We start from the raw sequence: 25145 nt of genomic DNA, 5'->3' as shown, positions 1-25145 counted from the left end.
AGTGGCCATGTACCCCAAAGGCAGTACAGAGCTGTCACGTACCCCAGAAGCAGTAAGTCAGTGGGCAGGAGGGAGGTGAGAGGGAGGTGGAAGAGGGGCTGAAAAGGTATGCTATCAACGGCAGTGGCACAGCTGCTATCTCCCTTCCAGGACTCAATCCTCCTTCTTAGGTTCACTCCAGCATTCTTGCCCCAGTGACTTTCCACCAGGTAAGAGAACAAATATTTCCTTACCCAGAAGAAACCTCTGGACCTGCACACACACACCCCCGATGCAGCATGGCTGCATTGGTTGGGGGGATAGAATTGGGCCCCAAGTGACAGTACTGAGTCAAACAGCCCAATACTATCCTCCCCCCAATACATCCTGTAAGGGGCAGTTGTGGAGGTCACCTTTGGGTACGGGTGCATTCGTTCCCTGACCTGAGGGTAAGCCTCCACAGCGTGGAGGTTTCCAGGGATGGGAACTCGAGTCAGGTGACTCGAGTTCAAGTTGCACAAATCCGTGTTCTTCGCTGACTCGTGTATACTCAAGTCACATAAGTGGAAGACTCAGCAAAACACTTGAGTAAAGGACCCCTGACTTAGCACTTGGTTCCCCATGCACACAGACTTGAGTCTGTCTGTGATGGGTGTGCTTGCTTACAGTTTTCATGGTGTGAAAAACCTTGTGGGGCTTTTCACCTCATTCAGATGAGGTGAGTTGCAGGGAGTTCCAGCCAGGAAGCAGGGAAGGGTTAATGTTTGCTTTTGCATCTGAGCCTGAGGGGGGAGGCGGGAGCAACCTCACATTCCCATCTCTGAAGGAACCGATGCTCATTGGATGAAGGATGGGAGGTCTGATTTGTTTCTTTGGATGAGGGAGGGCAGGAGGAGGATCCCAAATGATCCTTGCCTTGGAATTGACTGGAGAAACCCAGGGAAAAAGGAGGCAGAAAAGTAGGGGGGGGGAGGTTTCTAGAGATCACACTTTCCAATCCAAGTTGTTACTTGGGGGGGAGGAAGACCCATTGAATGACTGGCTCCTGTGGGACTACTTCTTACAGCTGCAAGGGATTAGGTCATCCTGATAAGCTACGTACCCGCTGCACATGTCAGCCCCCTCCCTGTTGCTGCTTCTGTCCCCACTTTCATGCAGTCCCACTCCTCCTACCTTGTTTACAGTTTACAGTTGGGATGGGACACCAGGGGAGTGTTTAAAGTGAACTCACACACACATAACACACACAGACCCTGGCATCAGCTCTGTTTTTTTTCCCCGCCCCTGACACACATATCAAAAAGTCTTGTGACTCGAGTCTTTTCAAGTCCTGAAAACACCCCAGGCTGCTCAGAAAGTGCCCGTTAGGACTTGTTTTTGACTCAAGTCATGGGGGATGGAGACTTGTGACTCAACCCAAGTCAAGTCATGCTGGATTTGCCCATCCCTGGAGGTTTCTACTTAGATCTGCACTAACAAATTCGCTGGCCCAGGTATGTATTGACCTGTGCTGTGGAATCAGCTCAGGGAAGGGGACAAGGATTCAGTGGCCACCACTGAACCCTCCCCTTCCCAGACCTGATTTGCCACCCCCTCCCTCTCACCACCTTGTTCCACCCACCCCACCTGTGTTCCATTCTTCCTCCCACCCATCCCTCCTCCCCTGCCATTCTACTTGCCTCAGTGGGTTGCTGGTGATCATCCTGCAGGCACAAGATGTCTCTGGCCTTCCCACCAGCTGTCCTGCAGCACACTACACTGAGTGCTGTCAGAGTGCCTTTTACAACTGCCCTATAGCAGTTGCCTCCAGCAGAATGCATGTTCCACTTACAACTGGACCCAATAGTATTGGGCTGAAAGTTAAGCCGCTTTTGAGTCTATGCTATTCAGTGAGAGAGGGTAAGACTTTTCATAGCATCTTCATTGACCTCAGTGGAATGTTAAACAGAATCATGTTTGGCAGAACTGTGTTTTTATATTACTTACCAACAGAAACCACTATCTTATGAAACATTTAAAATGAATATTGTTTTACAATAATCAATTGTATCACATTTTCTTAAATGGCTAGAATCCACCATATTTTGTTACCTTTCCCTATGCTTCTGCTTGCCATAGGTGTAATTTAAAGTTGACCCCTGTCTAATTCACGGGAACTGGATTGTGATAATTATGTTTCTTTTTAAACCCCCTTTGTTGTTTGTTTTGCTTGCAGTATATTCTTCTCATAAAATAGCAGTTTTCCCTCCCAAAACTTTCTCATATACTTGTGAATTTGATTTGTGAGTCCTTCATAAAAAATTTAAGATGTTTGTGTATATTATCATATATTGATTCATTCACAGTGTTTCATTACACATAAGTGGGCATCCTGTAATATCAAGAAAGGTTAAGGGAGCAGTAGAGCATGGTATATTATATTGGCAGCTCTGTTGAAATTGAGCTACCTTTAAACTGAATTTGGAACACAGAAGCAATTTTCTGGTAAGTAAGTCATGAGTGTGTATATATATCTGCACATTTCCCATTGATAAGCATAATGAAACTCGGACAGAATTTCAAAAGTGTGCTTTAGGCTTTTAGCTATCTCAAGGTGTGTTAGTAGCCCCAGCCATGTATGTACTCATGAATATTTGCCTAGATTTGTACCAAAGTGCCCACTCTCTGAGGTGGAAATTTTATAGAAACTCTGAAAACCAAGGACGATGATCAGAAGGAGAAGGACAATCAAGGACAATTGAATATTCTTCTTGTTTTCTCTTTGCTAGTAATTCCACTGTGCTTAAATTTGAGAAACACAGTCGGCAAACCTGAAACCAGAATAGCCATCATGAATTAGGATTCTTTCATATGTCTACATTTATGATCATTGCAAAGTTAGGTCAACACAGCTTCATTATGCAAGCATTCCTGACAGTCTGTGCTTACAATGTTTTTTGACCACTATTGCCATGGTTTTAAATTGGGCACATGAGAACACCCTTAGGGATTTTACTCCAGATCTCCAGAACAAAAGCTTTAGTAAGCATAAGCATATCCAAATTGCACAGATGTTAATGGTCAATGTTCTAATTGATTTGAGAAAACTGTTCTTTAAATCCTCTGGCCAGCTATTCCTTTCATCTACAGTGTCACAAAAACTCATGTATACAGAAATCCTGCAGATTTAGGGCCCAATCCTATCAAATGTTCCAGTGCCAGTGCTACTGTGCCAATGGGGTATACACTGCTTCCTGTGTTGGGGTGGCAGTCATAGAGGCCTCCTCAAGGTATGGAAACATTTGTTCCCTTACCTTGGGGCTGCATTGCAGCTGCACCAGTGCTGGAAAGTTGGATAGGATTGGGCCTTTATTCAGTTGCCATAACTTTTACCATCCATTCAGGGATTGTTTGGAAAAATTGGTTTGTCTCTTGCATTCACTTCTGTATGCCAACAGTTGTATCCTAAGTATAATGGAAATTTGCTATATATACCATGTGATATAATATGCACATAAAGATCAACGGGTGCTAAGGTCTCATCCTCCAAGTCATACTTTTAGTGATGGAGTCTGCTCCTTCAGAAGGTATACAGCCTCAAACTGCAGCTCTCAAAAACCCTAGCTATTTTTTTCAGCTGTGAAGAGGCCACCTCCATTCACCATTAAAGGTATTCTTGCAGTTGGGGGCAAGGAGCACAATACTGGTGAACTTTTCATGCTTCTTTCCTTGTATATTATATGGTACATTTTCATTCTACTCAGTTTCTTGCCTAAAGCATTCTCCATTCAGTTCTCACTGATTCACATGGCCCCTTTCCTCAAGTGCTGCCACAGGGGTACTTCTGAGACAAAAAGACAGTACAGAAAGACCTTTAGTAACAAAAAAAAAATTGAAAAATTGAATTGATTGAAAAAAAAGCATGACAGGATTATTTACAATCATATATGAGATCATATCATTTCACATAGCTTATGGGGTACAAGCCATGATGTGTATGCGCAATCTCCTGATTTTAGAAATGGGTTATGTCAGAATGCCAGATGCAAGGGAGGGCACCAGGATGAGGTCTCTTGTTATCTGGTGTGCTCCCTGGGGCATTTGGTGGGCCACTGTGAGATACAGGAAGCTGGACTAGATGGGCCTATGGCCTGATCCAGTGGGGCTGTTCTTATGTTCTTATGTTCTCATCAGAAGGGATAGTCAGGCAGCGAAACTGCCTGGAAGAAACTGTCATCTCCCCTCTCCAAACTGGTTACATCCATAGCCATTTCTCTAGTGGCATCAGAAAGAGGAGACAGCAAGGAGGCAACCTTGGTCAGGTTGGGACTAATTGCCATTTGGCTTCTCCTCTCCCAGAATTGTTTCAAGCAATGACCGTGATGCTTGAATTTGCTTCTTTCTAATTTTCCTCTCTGTCATCTCTTTCTTATATTTCAGATCACATACAAGGCTGTTGGGTCCCTAGATCCCACTGCTGACCTCTCCAACCAGAGAGGAAAGGTCTTCAAACTAAGGAATGAGACTCACCACCTCTTTGTAGGGTTATACCCAGGGACTACCTACTCATTCACCATCAAAGCCAGTACCGTGAAGGGCTTTGGACCTCCTATCACCACACGGATTGCCACTAAAATTGCAGGTACTCCCCTGAAGAAGAATGTGAGAAAGTTTCTCCTGTGAATTAGGTTGATAAAGTTTGGACTGATTAATATTTTGTTCTAGATTTTTAAAGTACTTATCTAATTGAAAAAAATAACTCATAATTCTGGAAAAGAATAATGGGACAATGAATTATCTAGCATTGTTGAATGTAAAAGTAACTGTTGCCAAGGGTAATTATTCAGGGTTTTTGAAGCACTGTGACTTTTCTGGTCAAGTACTGCTTCCTGGAACCACTTATCGTATGCTGTGGATTGAATCTGAAAGATGCAAAGCATACATTCTACCACTGAGGTTTGTCTGATCCCAGTTATGCCTCACAGAGAAACCTCATCCCTTTGCCCCATCAATTTGAGCTTAAAGCATTCTGTGAATAGGCCTGTTGTTTGCCTGTTTCTTGAATTGGAAAAAAAAAAAAAAAAACATGTTCACCAAGCCATAATTTTTGGAAATGTTGATACCTGTCGCAAAGTGGTCATCTAGGCTTCTGGATCGATTCTAAGAAATTGTATTAGTTTCTCTATGTAGAACTTACACTAATTGGGAAGGTTTTATATCACTGTTTGCCAAATTCCTACAAGAGAGTTGGGAGCACTGTAAGTGTGCGGGGGGGGGGGGGATGCAGCAATATGATCCCCTTGAGTGTGCTGCTGCCGGGGATGGGAGAGTTGTTGTTTTTTTTTAACTTTTACACTGCTTTGGTGAGTGTGTGTACCACCCAGTTTCACTTCTGAAAGTTTCCCCTCAAAAGATGGATCCAAAAAACAATATAATATCTCAGTTCTCTCAAATTCAAAAAGTTGTTTTGGACCTTGGTATAAGAATTTGGGCGGATAATAATGTATGTGTGCTGGTGCCATTCCCTATGTTAAAAAAAACACTTTGAAAAGATAATTTGCAAAGTCAAGAAAAAGAAGAAAACCTCTTTGAAAAGATCATCTGCAAACAGAACAGATAAAAGCACTTCCCCTGACATTCTTTAAATTGGCATATGGAAAAGGGATCAGAATTAGCACAAACATGAATACAGTATTTCCTGAATGCTGAACTGTAGCAACTGTGCAAAGATGTCCTTTGAGATTGTGATCAGCTAAAATAATGAGGTTGCAATCCTCTACACCAGTAATTTTCAACCACTGTGCAATGGCACACTGGTGTGCCACGAATGGTCTGCAGGTGTGCCGTGAGAGTTTGGGGGAGGGTCATTTGTTAGTAGAGCCAATGGGGATGTGAGGCCCCCCCCACCAGCATGGTGTGCTTATTAATTATAAAAAAAACTGATGGTTTGCCTTAACAATTTTAGTATCTTGTCAGTGTGCCATGAGACAAAAAACATTGAAAATTAATGCTCTACACACTTACATGGACTAAGGGCCCAGTCCTATGGGCCATTATAGCTGGTGCTGAACTCCAGCACCAGTGCAAAGTGTTGTAGATGTTAAAAGAGGGAGCGCCAGCACCGGGCTGGCACCGGTTGGAGGAGAAGGATGCCATGCAGCCCCTGGAGGCAAAAAAGACAGTTGGGTGGCAGTGAAACCAACCTGGGAGGGTCTTGGGACCCGTGGAGGCCTCCTCTTTTGGATCCTATCCTCCATGTCAGGCTGCAAAGCCCAACACGAAGTTTCTCAAGTCTGTGCCAGCAAAATAGCCAGTGTAGACATGAGAAGCCCCGTTTAGATGCCTGGGGCTTTCCTCAGGAGAGGGGGACAAAAGTCTCCTTTCTCCAAGGAATCCTCCAGCAGCTTCCCCACACCCCATGTTACAGCGGTAACCATTTTTTCGTTGCTGTTTCTCCAGGTGCCAGGAAGCATAGGACTGGACTGCCCATCACACCGAATTCATTGGGGTTTATTTATGAGTAGACATTCCTAGGATTGTGCTCTGAGACTCTAGTCAACAAAACTTGAACAGCAAGTTCTTGTTAATGGTATAACAATTGTAATAAAAACCCAAATTCAAAACTAGAAGATGCTGTACTGAATCTCTGGTGTTGTCTGTATATTACGACTGGCTTCAGACCTCATGGCATCCCAGAGATAATGTCTAACACATCACTCTCCCTCTCTGTTGCTTCACAGCACCATCAATGCCTGAATATGATGCAGACTCCCCTCTGAATGAAACTGAGACCACCATCACAGTCATGCTGAAGCCTGCACAGTCTCGTGGAGCACCTGTCAGGTAAAAAGTTTGCCTCTTCTCAATTGGTCTCTGTACATTCTGCTTTGCAGATGTTCCACAGGCATATGTTCTGTGTGTGTGTTAATTTTTTAAAAAGCAAGGCTTTGATTATTCAGTTTGTAAAGTAATCGCAGATTGTAAATGTCAGATGGTAATTAATTTCATCAGTGCTGATGGCACTTCTATAAGCAGACTGTAGCTACTTGTTTGTTTAAAATAATTCTACCCAGTCTTTCAGTTCAAACGTTCAAAGTGGCTGACAACAAGAATAATTGCAATATAACAAAGCCATAAAATTATTTTTAAAACTACAGTGAAGGCATTAATAAAAGCAATAAAAACAGCAGTCAAAACAGTAAAACAGCAGAGGCAACATGACAATTAATCATCCATTAAAATCTGGGGAAGATAAAATTGTCATTAGCTAGTACCTAAAAACTACCAGTGCTCATATGCCACTACTGAAAAAGCCCCGTCCCTGGCCCCAACTGAACCATCAATCCTTCATTTACCCTGGTCAGTCATTTATCAAAGCCAGCACTGTGGATTGTGCCCAGGAACAAACTGGGGGATTTAATAATGTTGATGAAATATGTCCTAACCAGCTAGTTCCAAAAACATAACCTGGCCATTGAACCAAGTTGTTTTCAGCAGCAGCCCCGCCGTACTAGAGTAAGCAAGCCTGAAATGTTATCAGGGCATGAATAATTGTAACAAAAACTAGTGTGCACCAACCTAATCTAGACCATGATGCTTTATGTCTTGGAAGTGACTTGGGCATCCAGTATAGATCCAGTAGGACCCCAAAACTGCAAATTCAGGGAAGGACTGCATCATCTGCTTTTTTTCTGGAAAAAAACTACCAACAAACAGAAACCCTCTGGACTGAGTTTCAAGTCTTGCCATTACTGTCTCTAGGTCAGGGCTGCTCAAACTTTCAACTTTAGGGATGCTGGACCTTTAACAAGTGTATAGAAGAGAGAATTGCAACAGGTGCAACTTGTCATCCCACAGATGACAAGCTGCACCTGCTGAAATTCTCTCTTCTATACACTTGTTAAAGGTCCAGCATCCCTAAAGTTGAAAGTTTGAGCACCCCTGCTCTAGGTACTTGTTCAGCACTTCTACCTTTCAGTTTGACTTCAGTGACTTTCAGTTGACTTCAGCATATGGATGACAAATGTGGGGTTCCTTTAAAATGTAATCACTGGAACTGATATACAACTGGTTTAGAGGGGATTAATTAGCAGTGCTACCATCTACACCTGCGAATATTGTTTGTGTGGGATGACAGCATTGCTAGGGGCACAGCACCCAGGAGGAGACATCGTGATGTGATGTCATCACCTGACACCATCACATCACTTTCTGGTTCTCCCAGAGGAGGAGGAGGAGGAGGAGGAGACAGCTGCAGCAGTGGCTTTGCCATTTATTGCCACCCCCATTCCTCCTCCTTTGGAGAGTCTGGTTGAATTAAGAATAAATTAGAAGGGGGCAGCCTGCCTGATCCCTTCTTGATTGTAAAGAGCCCAATTGGGCTGCCCTGCTGGCAGAACAATTGTTCCAACAGCACTGACTGCCATATGGAAATAAATTCCACAAATTATGCACTATGGGAAGAAGTACCACCTTCTATCCATCCTACATTTCCTGCCATTCAGTTCAATTGGAAAAAAAGTTGCAGCCCAATCCTCCGGTGCTGTAGCAGCAGTATAGTATGTGCTGCCATGGGGATGACCATCACGAAAGGGCCAGAAAACACTTCATGATGGTCAAGCGGTTGGAGGTATTGGTGTGAATGCCTGCATGGGCATATGATGGCCTCTTGCACTGGCAAGCGAGGCACTAGGCACGGAGGATTGTAAGTGCAGCACTGAGAGGCACGGAGAAGGAACTGGGTGTGAGAAGGGTGGTGACGTGCGGGCAGACCGGGGCTTGGGAGGTTCCGGCTGGATCCTATACCCCTTTCCGAACCCAATTTGCCAACATGGGGCTGCTTGGACCTGTGCCAGCAGTTTTGCTGGTGCAGGCCCAAGCATCCCCATAGCGGCAAGGGGGCAAATGTGTAAAGCTAGTTCACAAATTCCTGATGGTACTGTGCAGTAATGTTATGTATATGGGGGTAGCATCAAGTGATCTGAATACATAATCCACAATCCAAGAAGTATATAACTACTGGCAAGTAATATTATTTTGAAGTCCACTTTATGATATCCAAAACGTAATTTTAATATCAGATGTTGATTTTGTAGCTACATTTGTAGACCAACCCAAGAAAAAAGCTAAGAATCTATTATGGAGATTTCTGTGCAAAATGAAATTGACATGCAATCCTGATGAGGCATGTAGGAAAAAGCTTAGTGCCGGAGCAGGTTCATTCTACAACTCTCCATTAATATTGAATAGCTGCTTTATTCTGTGTTTGTCTTTTCTTGGAAAAAAAAAAGAAGTATATTTGCTCTGTAGAAGCATTAAACAAGTTCAGGGAAAACACATTTACAGAGAGCAGATGGAGAATGAGAAGCAAAAAAGATCAGACAGATTAGAACAAAGTGAATTTCTTTTCTCTCATCTGATCTACATAAGAGTCCATGTTCTTAACTTTGTTGCACTTGAACATAACTAAAAAGTGGATCCCAGGGCACAGACGTGTAGATCTACGAGCAGATTCAATTTGTATTGCTTCCGTTAGGTTCTGTGGGACAATACCAGTGGAGGGTAACTGGTAGGACTTAGCGAGAATGCCAAGAAACTGGTGTCACCAGGAGTGAGATACACATAGAGCCCTGTACTATAAAAGTTTGAGTGTAGCCCCTTTTTCATATGAGGACAATGCTGCCTGTCATTCACTCAAATGGAAGCATACAAAGCACTGTACTTGGAAGCGCTGTTGTGGGGGAACAAAATTTGCTCACTTCTTTGTTAGTGGCCATTATCAAGAGGGACCTCAGAGCATGGACTCCAGAAAAACCTACAACCTGCTGTATGTACCTCTATCTTCCACAATGCTAATCATGGCATCTTGCTGGTCATATTGAACTTCAATAAGGCCAGGGCCAGGAATTTCAAATTGTCTCCCAGAGTGGCATTCTCAGGTTATTTCTCCTGGTGGGGAAAAGATCATGAGAAGAACCCTGCTGGAATCAGACCAAGTGTCTATATAACCCAACATTGTGGATGCCACAGCTAGATGCTGCCAGGAATCCAACAAGCAGACCTTGGAAGCAACAGCCCTCACCTGATGTTATCATCCCATCTCTAACTGGTATTCAGAGGCATCCAGTTAGCTCCTGTTTAGCTGTCACCTGAACATAAGGAGAGCACTACTGGAGCAGGCCAAAGGCCCATCTAGTGCAGCTTCCTGTATCTCACAGTGGCCCACCAGATGGCTCAGGGAGCACTCAAGACAACAGGATTGGACAAGTTTCTGGAGGAAAAATCCATTTTGGGTTACAAGCCATGATGCGCATGTGCAACCTCCTGATTTTAGAAAGGGGCTATGTCAGAATGCCAGATGCAAAGGAGGGCACGAGGATGAGGTCTCTTGTTATCTGGTGTGCTCCCTGGGGCATTTGGTGGGCCGCTGTGAGATACAGGAAGCTGGACTAGATGGACCTATGGCCTGATCCAGTGGGGCTGTTCTTATGTTCTTATGTTCTAGGATACCTGCATTGTGTTGCCACTCCCTTGAACCTGGCATTCTGAGGTAGCCTATTTCTAAAACCAGGAAATTGCACATACCCATCACAACTTGTTACCTGGTAGCTATTATAATTAGTAATTAGGGATGGGTAAGTTCAGCATGGCTTGAGTCGAGTCGAGTCACGAGTCTCCACCCTCCACAACTCAACTCAAAAATGAGTCCGAATGGGGAAACTTTCCGAGTTGCCCAGAGTGTTTTGGCGACTCAGAAAGACTTGAGTAGATTCTTTCCCTTTAAAAAAAGCCAGCCGCAGCTCCATGGGAAAAAAAATGGAACTGCTGCCGGTGTCTGTCTGTCTGTCTGTCTGTCTGGGAGTTCTCTTTGACCACACCCCTGATGATCCATCCTGTCTGAAAATAAGGCGGGAGTGGGTGGGACGGACAGTGTGAGAGTGGGGACAGAAGTGGCAAGAGGGAGGAGGTTCATCTGCAGCAGCTGGGAAGCTTACTAGTATGACCCAAACCTTCGCAGCTCTACTGAGAAATAGTCCCACTGTAGCTTCTTTCAGTGAAGCCATTCAGTGAAGCTTCCTCCTCCCAAGTAACAATGGAGCCATGCAGTTGAGAAGCATGATGGCTATGATCTGCCTCCCCCTCCCTGGGCTTCTCCAGCCAGACACGGACAGACTTGAGTCTGCATGGGCACCATGCAGACATGGGGACCAAATGCTGAGTCAGTGGCCTCAGACAATGCCTCAAATTCCTATCCCTGCTATTAATCAACTTATGTCTAACCCTGCTTTAGAACTAGTGGCCATCACCACTATTCATTATGCATGGAAGTCTTCTTCTTCCTAGCATTGTTCCTGCCTTATGGCGGGGTCCACTTTCGTTATGCTTTTTTCAGATCTAGGGTCTATTTTTGAGATGGAGTGACCAGAGCTATATACAGTAAACTGAATGTAATGTGTGGATTTAATGACACTGTCCATTTTATTTTCAGTCTTTTTCCTAATAAATCCCTAGCATAGATTTCACTTATTTCACTCCTGCCTCTCATAGAATTGATGTTTTCATTGAGCTATTACCTGAGTTGATGTTAGTCTCCATCAGTTCAGACTCCCTGCAATGAATATATGAAGTTGGAATTTTTGCCCCCAGTGTGCATTACTTTACATCAGTGTTTCTCAACCAGTGGTCCTTGAGGTGGTGTCCAATGGTACTCACAGGACCCCCAGAACCCCTCCACCTGGCAGCAAGACCAGCAGTACAATGCAACAAGCAGCAGTAGGAGGCTCAGCTTGGTGGGCAGTGCTCCAGTGTGTACTTTTTGTGTGCTCAGAAAAGCTCTACCTCAGGGCTCATATGCCCTGAGCCTCTGAGTTCTCAGATACCTTAACAAACTACAGTTCCCCCAGGATGCATTAGGACAGGGTGTTAGGAAAGAGTTTAAACAGTAACCTGTAACTGTCAGTCAATCTCTGACCTGACTGAAGACTAGGGCTGTAGTCTTTTCTTAGCTAGGAAAACAGGTGGAAATGACATTTCTAGCATGCTGTTAGCATGCTTCCAGTGCAATTTATTTAAAAAGGAAAGTCAAAGAGTGTTGAACGTACTTCAGGGTGCTTTTGAAACATCTATTCATTGCCTCTAATCAATAAAGTCACTGTAACATTATCTGCCTTTGTATAATCCTTTTACAATCTCCAGAATAGATGGCTCTTTGTGTGCAAGTTCGAAACCCCCTCCTCCTCTGTCTCCCCTACTTGCCGTACAAAATGGCTGTGATCAGTTGTTTTGTGGGCACAGAGCCACAACATTACTAAATGCAGGTATCTTTTCTAACGCTGAGCTCACTGGGAGATAGTGTGGCTAACACACTAGAACCTAAAAAAAGAATGTGACCTCAGCACGAAAAGAAGAAAAAAAAAGCTCTCTAGCACTTCTAGTGCAGCTTTTGATCCAGACTTTTGGAAAGGATCCTGAGAGCCTGAGATGCACCACTTTATTCGTGAACCTGCTTTCCTGCTCTACGATTTCATCTTGGGCAGCTGCTGAAGGGACTACAGATGATAGCTTGTAGCTAGCATAGCTGAGACCATCTTTTGAGATTCTATCTGGTAGGGTAATGAACTGTATGTTATGGTCTCTTTTCTATGCTAGAGTTTTTAAAACCTTCTCTTCTAGTTAATACACTTTTCCATCTATTGCTGTTAACCTTACGTCAGTGCAGTTCCTTTTGTTCCACCTTTCTCATGAGCTCACCTATTCTGGGATAACCCAAATTTTCCCAACAAGGGTAACCAGATACAGTGGAAGACAGAGTGCCTATACCTTTAATCACACTAAAGAAGAGAACTTGCGTCTTGAGTATACTTCTGTACTGCAGTGAGTCCTGGACTCTTTGCTCACAACAGGAGAGGAAACTGAACGTTTTCCACATGCACTTCCTCCAACGCATCCCCAGTATCATATCGCAGGACAAAGTTCCAAACAACACAGTCCTGGAACGAGCTGGAATCCCTAGCATGTATGCACTGCTGAAACAGAAATGCCTGCGTTGGTTTGGTCATGTCGTGAGAATGGGTGATGGCCGGATCCCGAAATATCTCCTCTATGGAGAACTCGTGCAGGGAAAGCACCCTACAGGTAGACCACAGCTGTGATACAAGGACATCTGCAAGAGGGATCTGAAGGCCTTAGGAATGGACTTCAACAGGTGGGAAACCTTGGCCTCTGAGCATCCCGCTTGGAGGCAGGCTGTGCAGCATGGCCTCTCCCAGTTTGAAGAGGCACTTGCCCAACAGACTGAGGCAAAGAGGCAAAGAAGGAAGGCCCACAACCAGGGAGACACACCAGGGACAGACTACATTTGCTCCCAGTGTGGAAGGGATAGTCACTCCTGATTTGGCCTCTTCAGCCACACTAGACGCTGTTCCAGTACCACTTTTCAGAGCGCGATATGATAGTCTCCCGAGACTGAAGGATGCCAGTGATGAAGAGGGAATTTTGGCAGGTGCAGCTTAACATGGAAGGGTTTAAAATACTGCACCTACAAAAATTCCCTCTTCTACACAATGGTTGAAGGTATAGGCATTCTGTCTTCCACTGTATCTGGTCATCCTGCATTAGGAAAATAGAAGTGCACTGAAAGTGGATTAAAGCCGCAGTGGGAATTCAGTCCAGGTCTTCTCCATGAGAACCAACATGTTTTCAAACAATTCAAACAGGGGAAAGTGACACTTTTAGACCAGAACTGCCAGGTCCCAGGAGTAGGTCACCCCTAGTTCAGTTCACAGAATTCCTAGGCCCCAGTAGTAAACACCATCCCTTCTAGGTTATTGTTTGTATAGAACACATGGCCTTAGATCAGCCATTTTCAACCACTGTGCCATGGCACACTGGTGTGCTGCGAGTGGTTCACAGCTGTGCCACTGGAATTTGGGGGAAGGTCATTTATTAGTAGAGCCAATGGGGATGTGAGCCCCCCCCCCCCACTGGCAGCATGGTGTGCCTTGTCAATTGTAAAAAACCTGATGGTGTGCCTTGACAATTTTAGTGGCCTTGTCAGTGTGCCATGGAGATAAAAAAGGTTGAAAGTCACTGCCTTAGATCAAGTCTGCATTGTTTGAAGGTAAAATTAACCATATGGAATACAGATAGACTATAAGTCTGGGGGGCAAAAAAGAAAAAAAGGGGGGGTAAATAAAATGAAAAATTCTTTAACAAAGGCCAGGTAAGTTTATTTCTCTTGGGCTTTGTTTCAAAATCATCACCTAGTAAGTAATGAAGGAAGATAGTGAAAGCCAGTCCTTGGATGCTTGTGCATTATTATTAAAAGAAAGAGCAATTGAGGAAGACTGCTGAGGCAGAACAAAAGCAAAGTAGTAGCACTACTCAACTTATCCCATTCTGATAAATGTTTTCATTTACTGTAGTTTCAGTCTTGTTCATGCTAAGTTAAACTGTTGATTAAAAACTGGTTTTAAAAATGTAGTAACATCTGGTTTATGGGAAAATTTAGGAAGGCATCTTCCTAATCAGGCATCTTGCCCCAGGCCCAATTCCAGCTCTCAGTACCCTGTTTACCATGCTGTCTACCTGAGTGTTCACTCCCAATTAAAAATCATTTATAAATAAATGCATGTTATCAGTCACAATGAGGATCTTTGGGAGGCCCCATTGCAGGCTTTTTGTGTTGGACTGAAAAGCTAAAAATTTGGTTCTGCATTTTTTCTTGTTACTGGCATCCAGGCCACCTGGTGCTCAATGTACTGGATGCATTTGCACCTAAATACAAATGAAAAAGAGGATGACTAAGCTCCACTTTTGCTGCTGTAGACTGAGGCATTTCAGGACTTAATTATACCACAGGTATATAAATTACAGAAACATGTTAATGCTCCCATGATTAAAATTATAGAGGGCCTAATTGAAAAAGCATAAACTGAATTGAAGAATTCCCAATTATAGTTTGCTTTGAGGTGTTAATTTTCCTCTATAATGAATGCATAATTTCTTGGAACCAGGAAAGGGGGCTGCTGCATTAGTGCGTGGGCTGCAGATGGAATGAGGGGATTATCATAAATGCACAGTGAAGATACAAAGGAAACTACAGCAGCAATTATGGTATTTCAGCTAAGAGTAGTTCTTTCTATAGTAGCTGCCGAAAAAGCAAGAAGTAGACCTCACCGAGTAATAGGGGGAGGGGCTCAAATATACAAAATCATATAAAATATGTGAGAAATTACATAATTCTACTTTTTGCCTGCCCATTTTTTAAAAAATGGTCTGTTGATGGAAAAATTGAAAGTCTGCACAGCATTTCATGAAAATCATTGATTTTTTTTAAAAAATATATTACTGTTGCTTTCCTTCACGATACTTTCTAATTAGTATTTGAAATAGAATTCCTTTTTACAGATATCAAAGATAGAAACCTGATCCTGTGGTCTGTTGAACAGGTCATGATTTACAGCTGCCTCTGAAACTTGATGGCATTCGCCAGAAAAGCTAACCATACCGTGAAGGCAACATCTGGTTACTGTGGGTTCTGTGGGTCTCTCCACAGAACATATTGTAAATACCCCATTTTAAAATGGTGGTTTAAATTAGCCTGCTTATGTAAATCACTTTGAATGCTGTTTAAAACAGAGAAAGGTGGTATATTATGCAAAATGCAGGGGTTGGATAGAGTAGATAGGGTGATGTTCCTTTCCCTTTCACACAACACCAGAACCAGGGACATCCATTAAAAAAGAGTGTTCAGAGAATTAGAACAGACAAAAGAAAATATTTCTTTACCCAGCGTGTAATTAGTCTGTAGAACTCCTTGCCACAGGATGCAGTGGTAGCATCTGGCCTAGATGCCTTAAAGGGGATTAGATAAATTTCTGGAGGAAAAGTCCATTACGGGTTACAAGCCATGATGTGTAATGTGCAACCTTCTGATTTTAGAAGTGGGCTATTTCAGAATGCCAGATGCAAGGGAGGGCACCAGAATGCAGTTCTCTTGTTGTCTTGCATGCTCCCTGAGGCATCTGGCGGGCCACTGTAAGATTCAGGAAACTGGAATAGATGGGCCTTTGATCTGATCCAGTAAGGCGCTTGTTATGTGCTTATATAAATACTTTTGTATATATGTATAACTTTAGGTCCAGGGCTTCTAAGACGTACATAAGAATGGGCCTACTAAATCCCATTTCCCACAGTGTCCGAACTGATACCCTGAAGGAAACCCAACAGTGGGACATGCAGATGGAAATCCCTCTTCTGCTGTTGCTTCCCAGCAACTGGTATTCATGGGTATATTACTTCTAAACCTGGAGGCACCATATAGCCATTAGGTCTAGTGTAAGTCTAGCCAATCTCTTCAGTCTGGTCTTGGGAGCTGGTACCACACTACTACTTCAGAGTCAGGAAGGGGACGGTTACAATTCATACATTGTGCAAGGGACTTTTGAAAAGGGACAAAGACCATTGCATCCATTTGCAGAAGAACCAAATATATGATGCTTGTCCACATCTACTGTCTCCATGATGTTGAAGATGCGTAAATGCATGTCTGCAGTCTTTAATTTTTTTTACTATTTTAGGATATGTTTGATATTTTAGGATATGTATATGCCAGTATTCAACAAAGAGTTCTCAAAGTCATTTATGCATCCAAACAATTGAGAAGATGGTTCCCTGTCTGCAGAGTGCTCACAATCTTAAAAAGTTTGGGATGAATAGGGAAAGTTGAGACTTGTTTTTGTAAAAGTGCACGCGTCATTCACCCATATCCACTGTTGTGTATATTTTGGCCCTTGTATCTAATTCCTGCTTGAGAACTCCATATTGCTAAGCATATGTTGCATTATTTTATAGACCAATCATATGAAAAACCTCTGCTAATGCAGTCATGTCAATGGAGTGTGCACTGCATCCTGCGGGGAGGCATTCTCAGGAGTCTCCTCTGAGTAAGGGAACATTTGTTTCCCTGTCCGAGCATAAGCCTCTTCCTCCCAAATAGGTCTACTTTTTTATTTGTATTTTTACAATGTAGGTTGTATTTTTAAATTGTTTGTTAGCCGCCTTGTGTGCCCGTTGGGCAAAAAGGCGGGGTACAAATCAATAAAATAAAATAAAAAATACTCAAACTTGTGCCAGCAATTTTATTAGTGCACATTTGAGTGGACCCATGAAGGGGAATAGGATTTCATCAAAACTCTTGCTGCCTCATCTTCTTCCTTGCCGGAACAGATGGATGGGTAAGCAGACACTTACCTCCTCCTTACATTCAGGTCTATCACCACTGCCACCTCCAACTTTATCCTGCTGGACCTATTTAATAGAAAATTGGAACATGCTGGGAACACTCCTGGTGTGCTCTGCTTGTCCTGTGTGTTTCAAAAGGATCCAGCAGAGCAAGCAGGAGGTAGTGATGAACCTTAATAAAAGAAGGAGATGTGGGGGTCTCCATTGCCTTTCCCTGCCTGACCTTCTTGCTGGAAGCACAGGAAGGAGAAGTAGTGTCAAGAGATCTTGTTCTGCTCACTTGCGAAAGCAAGGGATCAAAACAGAATAAATGTTCTGATGCTCCTTGCAGTTATTCTGCTGCTATCTCTTATAGTGGTGACACTGGAGGAAGAGGTGGGCTACTGACCCAATTTCCCCTCTGCTTGTTGTCAGTGGCTTAATTGAAGTGTCTGGGTGGGCAGTACACTAGAGGCAGGAGCTGGGCAGACATGAGATATGGGACACCTCTTGCTAGTTCACTGCTCCCTCATTCACCACTCAAAGTAGCTGCTTCAGTCAGCTACTGACTCATGGTGGAGTGAGTCCTGAACATGACGACTGCAAATGACTCTGCAACCCCTTCAAGATTCAGACTGGTCATAGAAGCCTTTAAAGTGATGAGTGGGTCAAAAACAAGTGAAAAATATGCAGAAAAAAAAAGAAGGATGGGAGCGGAGATTTTCACTAGCAAAGCTGAGTGGATGATATATTAAAATGCAATATCTGTATGCATGTTGATCCCTGTAACATAATGCAACTTCAAGGAGGCTTGACTCCCTATCTCCTCTTCCCTGAAGCATACCTATATAACAGCTCATGTATTTTTCCTTCTCACACTTCTAACAGATTCCAGCTAACAGTAATCTGCCTAATGTGAAGTGACAGAGGAAGCTGCTTGGTCCTGTGTTTTCAAATCAAATAGGTAGCAGGTTGTTCAGGAGGGAAAGAGCACCTCCAAAAGCACTGACATGGTTCCTCTTACAGCAGAAGTCTCAGTTGTAACCAGTAATGGTCTTTAATCTGTCAGCAAGGAATAATATTGCGTTGGAAAGACAGGGACCAAGGGAATAGTAGCTATTATGTCTAATCTGTATTGCACGACAAGTTGGACTTAAGGAGAGGATTGTGATATGAGATACACAAGCCTGAAATGCCCACAGCCACTTCTCTGTAGTCAGTGTTCATGCAGAAGTGTTTATACTTCAGAGTTTTAAGCAAGCGAGGTAGTGAGTTAACACATGTTTATTTTAAACAGGTTCTGTTTGACCTAGTTGTGTCTCTTTTGACTCCTGATTCATGTGAAATGAATGTGTGAATAAGAATGTTTGGGATAATACCTCTGTCCTCCACACATTCAAGGGCCCTATGTGAACAGAGTCCATGTGCAAGCATGTAAGTGTTAGGAATATACAGTAGCCCCGCCCATGCCCACGGTTTCACTTATCCGCGGTTCACAAATTTTTCCCCAATGCGCAAATGACTTCTGTCTCTAAATGCAGCCCTCTTGTGGTTGTCTTCTGTGTCTCTTTTGTTTCTGTGCTGTCTGCAAATGCTAGCAGGAAGCTCTCACAGGAAGGCTGAAAACAATGTGATACTTAACATTGCATTGGTTTCAACCCTCTATTCACTTCCAGTTAGCATTTGCAGACAGCACAGAGACACAGGAGTCAGGAGGGCTGCAATCAGAGACAGATAAGATAGTCATTTGCACGCTGGGAAGGAATTTGTGAACCACTTGTTGTAAGGCTTGCTGCTATCTGTGGTTTTGGGTATCCATGGTGGTAGCCGGGACCTGTCCCCATGGATATGGAAGGACACCTGTAAAAACCTTCTTTATAATCTTACCTGAACCAAGTTGACATCTGCCATTCATAACTACTGTAGTACTGTATTTTCTGTGTTAAGTTAGAGGTTAAGGGCGCAGTCCTAACCCCTTATGTCAGTGCTTTCCAGCCCTGACATAACGGCAGTGCAGCTCTGAGGTAAGAGAACAAACATTCCTTTACTTTGAGGAGGCCTCTGTGAGTAACACCCAACTGCAGGATGCAGCACACGTCCCATTGGCACTGCTATGCCAGTGCTGGAAAGCACTGACATAAGGGGTTAGGATCACACCCTAACTTGATTATTTTCCTTTATTATTAATTAATTATGCGGTTAATTTGACTGTTCAGGTGTCTTTGAATGGGTTTCATGTTGTGCCTCAAAACCTTTGCTCACCGAAAATCCCCATGTAGACTGATAGCAAACCAGTCTTCTGGCAACAGCAGAAGTGTTACTACTCTGAGAACTCAGCTCTGATTTTAGAAACAGGGATATGAATGGTGGTGTTGAGCATCTCAGCAAAATAGGTGCTGAATTAATAAGTAGATTTACGATATAATCCAGATTTTGAAATGTCGGAAACTCTGTATGATTACCTGTGTAACAGCCTTCTTCAGCTCAAAAGCTTTTTGTCTGATTGTTGATAAAGAAGAGTAATTTTCCTCTTCAGAGTAATCAAAATATCTGGAATTTGGACAGAGGAAAGAGTGGTGAGATTGTGTGCATGTATACATGCACATTCTCCACTAAGAAACTCAAGTTTAAAAAAAAAAGTTGAGCACTGTTTCAACCAGATATTTCTGTCTTTTAACTCCAATGAGACTACTTTTTAATGTGTTCTTAGTGACTCCATCTTGTAATTCCTTTCAAGATTTTTAAGAATGCTGCATGACTAATTATACAATTATATCTTAAAAGTCTAAACCATCCTCTGAAGACTAAGAGTTTGAAAAGTCTGCAGAGCTTGGTTTGAAAGGGACTTACAGCTAGCCCTGCAGGCTGCTTAAATTTCAGAGCCAAACTAATTTGTCCAATTTGAAGGATTATAATTTTGGAGTATTTCTTGCAAGCAGGAAGCCAAGATTCATTTAGTAAAATGTTGTTTAATTGGAATTACTGTTTGTGCATGTCGGCCTGTGTACCATTGGTACACAGATATGCATGTTTCATTGAGATGTTCTTGGAAGTGTTGTACTTGACTCTGGTCATTAGGAATTGCATTTAAAGCACAGAATTTTAGGTCTGAGAGAGATTTCAGATTCATCCCACAAAGCTGAATACCCAGGATTCTCACATGCCACATGAGATTTGTTCTGCACTTCATCCTGCGTGCCTGATGACACACAGGGAACATACATGATATACATGGGGGAAAATCCTTGCCCAAATGGGGCCCATTTGTTTAATTCATTACTACTAAAAAAACTGAATGTCAAAACCATGAATGCCATGTGAATGAGTTTTGAATGTCATATGCTTCATGAAAATAATTCATGAATCTACAGGCAGCAAAAGAGCATCTGGTCCTCCAGTTGAAAGTAATAGAAAACAAAAGGGAATAATGCAAATGACTGAAATAACACCTGTAATTAAAGTGATCTTAACTAATTAATAAAGGGTTTAATAATGAAAACAAATGACATAACTAAATGAAAACAATTGTTTGCACTTGCCTACAATGAATAATTCAGCAATTTTATTTCCCAGAAGTCCTCTGAAAATGGCATTGCATGACTTTCTACCTCATCACATAGCATATTTCTTAGGGATCTCCTGGGAAATAAAGATGGTGTTTCCAACCCTCCTAGGGGAACACATTAACTCCTGTCAAATTGGGGAGACAGGAAGCAAAATGTGGCTCCCAACCACCACACCCCAAAAAACAAACCTTGATCCAAAATATCTAAAAGGAAACCTTTCATCTCAGCCCAATGAACAATATGAAACAAAAAATGTTATTGTCTTTTCTATTTTGGCCACAGACACGGTTATGTTCTTCTGATTCTTATGTTTACCATATCCTGACAGCAAGTCTGGAAAGGTACTTTCATGAATGCCCTTCTCAGCCTCTGAAACACAAACTCTGATACATCATAACAAACATCTGCATCCTCAATTTTTGAAGCTGGTCAAGGGGGTAGGTCAAGAAGACATAACCTTAATCCCTCCTACCATGCGTATAAACTATCAACCAATTGCTGGGGACACCCTATTATAGAAGATGTGTACACTTTCTGTGTGTAAACTTCTTCTTTCTCAAATTATTTCTGTCACTTTAAAAAAAAAAACCTGTTCCTTTTTTGTTCTTATTTTCTTCCTTGGAAATAGTATGCTAGGCACTCATAAAAAAAGACAGTGATTGATCTCAATGGGTGGATGTGATGTCCGGATTCTCTTTCTTGCGTTGGCTGCCATTCCATTGTTTCCAACAATAATGTTGATGAGACATAGCTAGAAATGTTTTTAGGCCTGTCTCTCTGCCACAATGAGCCACTGAAAACAGCTAGAGTGATGGGTTGCTGGCTCTTTCCAGACCCTCAATCGATCTTTCCTGTCTAACAAGACAAAGAACCAGCCTCATATTGACAGGTGAGGCAGCATATACAAATTGCCTGATGACAAGGGAAATGACTTGCAGTGGTACCTTTCTTTTTTCTTTTTTTTAATGGGTGACTAGTGTGTTAAGACTCAAGTATATCCACTTCTATGGCTGTGCCAAACCTAAGAGCCTTAGGTGTGACAGAGGGAACAAGACACTCTCTATCTGGTTGGGTTGCTGCACAGTTTTCTTTTAAATCAGTGTTTCTCAAACTGTGGGTCAGTTTGTCAGTTTGCTAGGTGGGTCACAAGCCAGTTTCAGATGGGTCCCCATTCATTTCAATATTTTATTTTGAATATAATAGACTTGGTGCTACCATGGTATGTGACTGCATTTAGGGAAATGTTCCAGACCTGCACTTTTAACAGGCTACTGTGTATATTCTTTTAACAATGATAGTCAATGGGACTTATTCCTGGGTAAGTGTGGGTAAGATTGCAGCCTAGGATAGCTAAAGATTTTCTTGCTTGATTATGTCACTTCCAGCCATGACATCACTTCTGATGGGTCCCAACAGATTCTCATTCTAAAAAGTGGGTCCCGGTGCTAAATGTGTGAGAACCACTGTCTTAAATGGTAAGAACAAAATCTAAGAGGGCTATAATCTCACGAAGAAATCAGATAATCAGATGCTGATATTGACATAGGGCATGTCCAAAATTATCATAATAAAAGTTATGAACTCCAGAAAAAAAATTTTTTTAAATCCTTGCCAAGTTCAGGATAGAAACTACTACTTCTAATAGTAATAGTAGTAGTAGTAGTAGTAGTAGTAGTAGTAGTAGTAGTAGTAGTAGTAGTAAACACACACACACACACACACACAAAACACTTTTTTTTAACCTTATCCAGGATTGGGCTGTTCTGCAGAAGCATTTGCTACAGTGGAACAGAGTGAAGCCACTGGACCTAACTGGAGTTAGGCCACTGGACCAGATAGGCCACTGGATCCTATCCTTTCCATCACTAGCCTCCCTGCCCCCTTTCTCTCCTCAGATTTTCACAAGCTCTAAAGTGCTGCTGCAGGTCCAAGGAGACCCATTGCAGAGCTGGAGGCTTACAGAGGGGTAAGGGGATTTGCATCTCTTTTACTCTCTGAAACCTCCTGATTCCTCCCTCCCAAAGGCTTGATATGGCATGCTGTGTTTCTGTGAAACTGTACCAGCGGTGAGGGGGCAGTTAGGATTGGACTTTTAGACTTGTATCTCACTTGTCTCAGGTTCTCAAAAAAGCTTGCAATATTTTAAAGTACATAAGAACATAAGAACATAAGAACAGCCCCACTGGATCAGGCCATAGGCCCATCTAGTCCAGCTTCCTGTATCTCACAGCGGCCCACCAAATGCCCCAGGGAGCACACCAGATAACAAGAGACGTCATCCTGGTGCTCTCCCCTACATCTGGCATTCTGACTTAACCCATTTCTAAAATCAGGAGGTTGCGCATACACATCATGGCTTGTACCCCATAATGGATTTTTCCTCCAGAAACTCGTCCAATCCCCTTTTAAAGGCGTCTAGGCTAGACGCCAGCACCACATCCTGTGGCAAGGAGTTCCACAGACCGACCACGCGCTGAGTAAAGAAATATTTTCTTTTGTCTGTCCTAACCCGCCCAACACTCAATTTTAGTGGATGTCCCCTGGTTCTGGTATTATGTGAGAGTGTAAAGAGCATCTCCCTATCCACTCTGTCCATCCCCTGCATAATTTTGTATGTCTCAATCATGTCCCCCCTCAAGCGTCTCTTTTCTAGGCTGAAGAGGCCCAAACGCCGTAGCCTTTCCTCATAAGGAAGGTGCCCCAACCCTGTAATCATCTTAGTCGCTCTCTTTTGCACCTTTTCCATTTCCACTATGTCTTTTTTGAGATGCGGCGACCAGAACTGGACACAATACTCCAGGTGTGGCCTTACCATCGATTTGTACAACGGCATTATAATACTAACCGTTTTGTTCTCAATACCCTTCCTAATGATCCCAAGCATAGAATTGGCCTTCTTCACTGCCACCGCACATTGGGTCGACACTTTCATCGACCTGTCCACCACCACCCCAAGATCTCTCTCCTGATCTGTCACAGACAGCTCAGAACCCATCAGCCTATATCTAAAGTTTTGATTTTTTGCCCCAATGTGCATGACTTTACACTTACTGACATTGAAGCGCATCTGCCATTTTGCTGCCCATTCTGCCAGTCTGGAGAGATCCTTCTGGAGCTCCTCACAATCACTTCTGGTCTTTACCACTCGGAAAAGTTTGGTGTCGTCTGCAAACTTAGCCACTTCACTGCTCAACCCTGTCTCCAGGTCATTTATGAAGAGGTTGAAAAGCACCGGTCCCAAGACAGATCCTTGGGGCACACCGCTTTTCACCTCTCTCCATTGTGAAAATTGCCCATTGACATCCACTCTCTGCTTCCTGGCCTCCAACCAGTTCTCAGTCCACGAGAGGACCTGTCCTCTAATTCCCTGACTGTGGAGTTTTTTCAGTAGCCTTTGGTGAGGGACCGTGTCAAACGCCTTCTGAAAGTCCAGATATATAATGTCCACGGGTTCTCCCGCATCCACATGCCTGTTGACCTTTTCAAAGAATTCTATAAGGTTCATGAGGCAAGACTTACCCTTACAGAAGCCATGCTGACTCTCCCTCAGCAAGGCCTGTTCATCAAATTTAACTTCTCCTCTCCCCACCCCTAATTACCAGGATCTTATCCTTCACTATGAGATATGATTCTGTTGTATCCCACCCCTTTCCAACAATTCATAAGTTATCCCTCCACCACCATAATCAGTTAAAAAAAAATCCACACCATTCCCAAACATGCTTGTAGGTCTCCAAGTGATGAATACCTTTACCTGGACGGCCAGGTGGCTGGGGGGAGCGGCGGCTTTGCACTGGTTAGGCTGGTACACCTACTGAAACCATACATCAGTCTTTCAGAACTGACCACAGTGGTCCTCAGGATGACATCAAGCTTTCATTACTGTGCTGCTCTCTGAGGTGGGCTGCCCTTGAAAACCTTTCAGAAACTGCAGTTAGTGCACAACCATGGTGGTTGCGAGGGCTAAGCCTCCATGAGGCTGCTACTCCTTCAACTGCACTGGACACTGGTTTGCTCCTGGATGTGTTTCAAGGTGCTAGTTTGGATCCTTAAAGCTTTCATTGATTGGGGCCAGGGTACTTGAAGGACCACTCCTCCCAAATGAGTCGACCCATCCTCAAAGTCGTCTTGAGGGCCCTCCTACATGTGTCCACATTATTTAAGGTTTGGTTGGCAGCAACAACAGGAAAGGCCTTCTCTGTAGAGGTGCCACAGTTACAGAACTATAGAATTCAGAACAGAACCTTCCCTGTGGTTTTTGGCTGGGGCTCAAGCCGTTTCCACTTTTTTGCTCATATGATTTGTGGTTTTTTCCTAATGCTTCTGACGTGATTCTTATTGTCCTGGTTTTTGTTGCTTCTTTTTGTATTTTATTGAGTGTAGTTGTATTTTAATGTT

At 43.1% G+C, this 25145-nt stretch overlaps 1 protein-coding gene across 1 annotated transcript in view; it reads left to right on the top strand.

Annotated features, from left to right (window-relative positions):
* PTPRT (protein tyrosine phosphatase receptor type T) overlaps window positions 1-25145 on the top strand; it is a 556684-nt gene that overhangs the window by 391366 nt on the left and 140173 nt on the right. The window contains exons 10-11 of the mRNA XM_066624691.1: window positions 4399-4600; window positions 6699-6801. Of these exons, the coding sequence (XP_066480788.1) occupies window positions 4399-4600; window positions 6699-6801 (305 nt within the window). The remainder of the gene's footprint in view (window positions 1-4398; window positions 4601-6698; window positions 6802-25145) is intronic.

The sequence above is a fragment of the Tiliqua scincoides genome, chromosome 4, assembly GCF_035046505.1.
Source record: "Tiliqua scincoides isolate rTilSci1 chromosome 4, rTilSci1.hap2, whole genome shotgun sequence".
NCBI lineage: Eukaryota > Metazoa > Chordata > Lepidosauria > Squamata > Scincidae > Tiliqua > Tiliqua scincoides.
The sequence above is the reverse complement of the archived record's forward strand: the minus strand, read 5'-3'. Positions and strand labels throughout refer to the sequence as shown.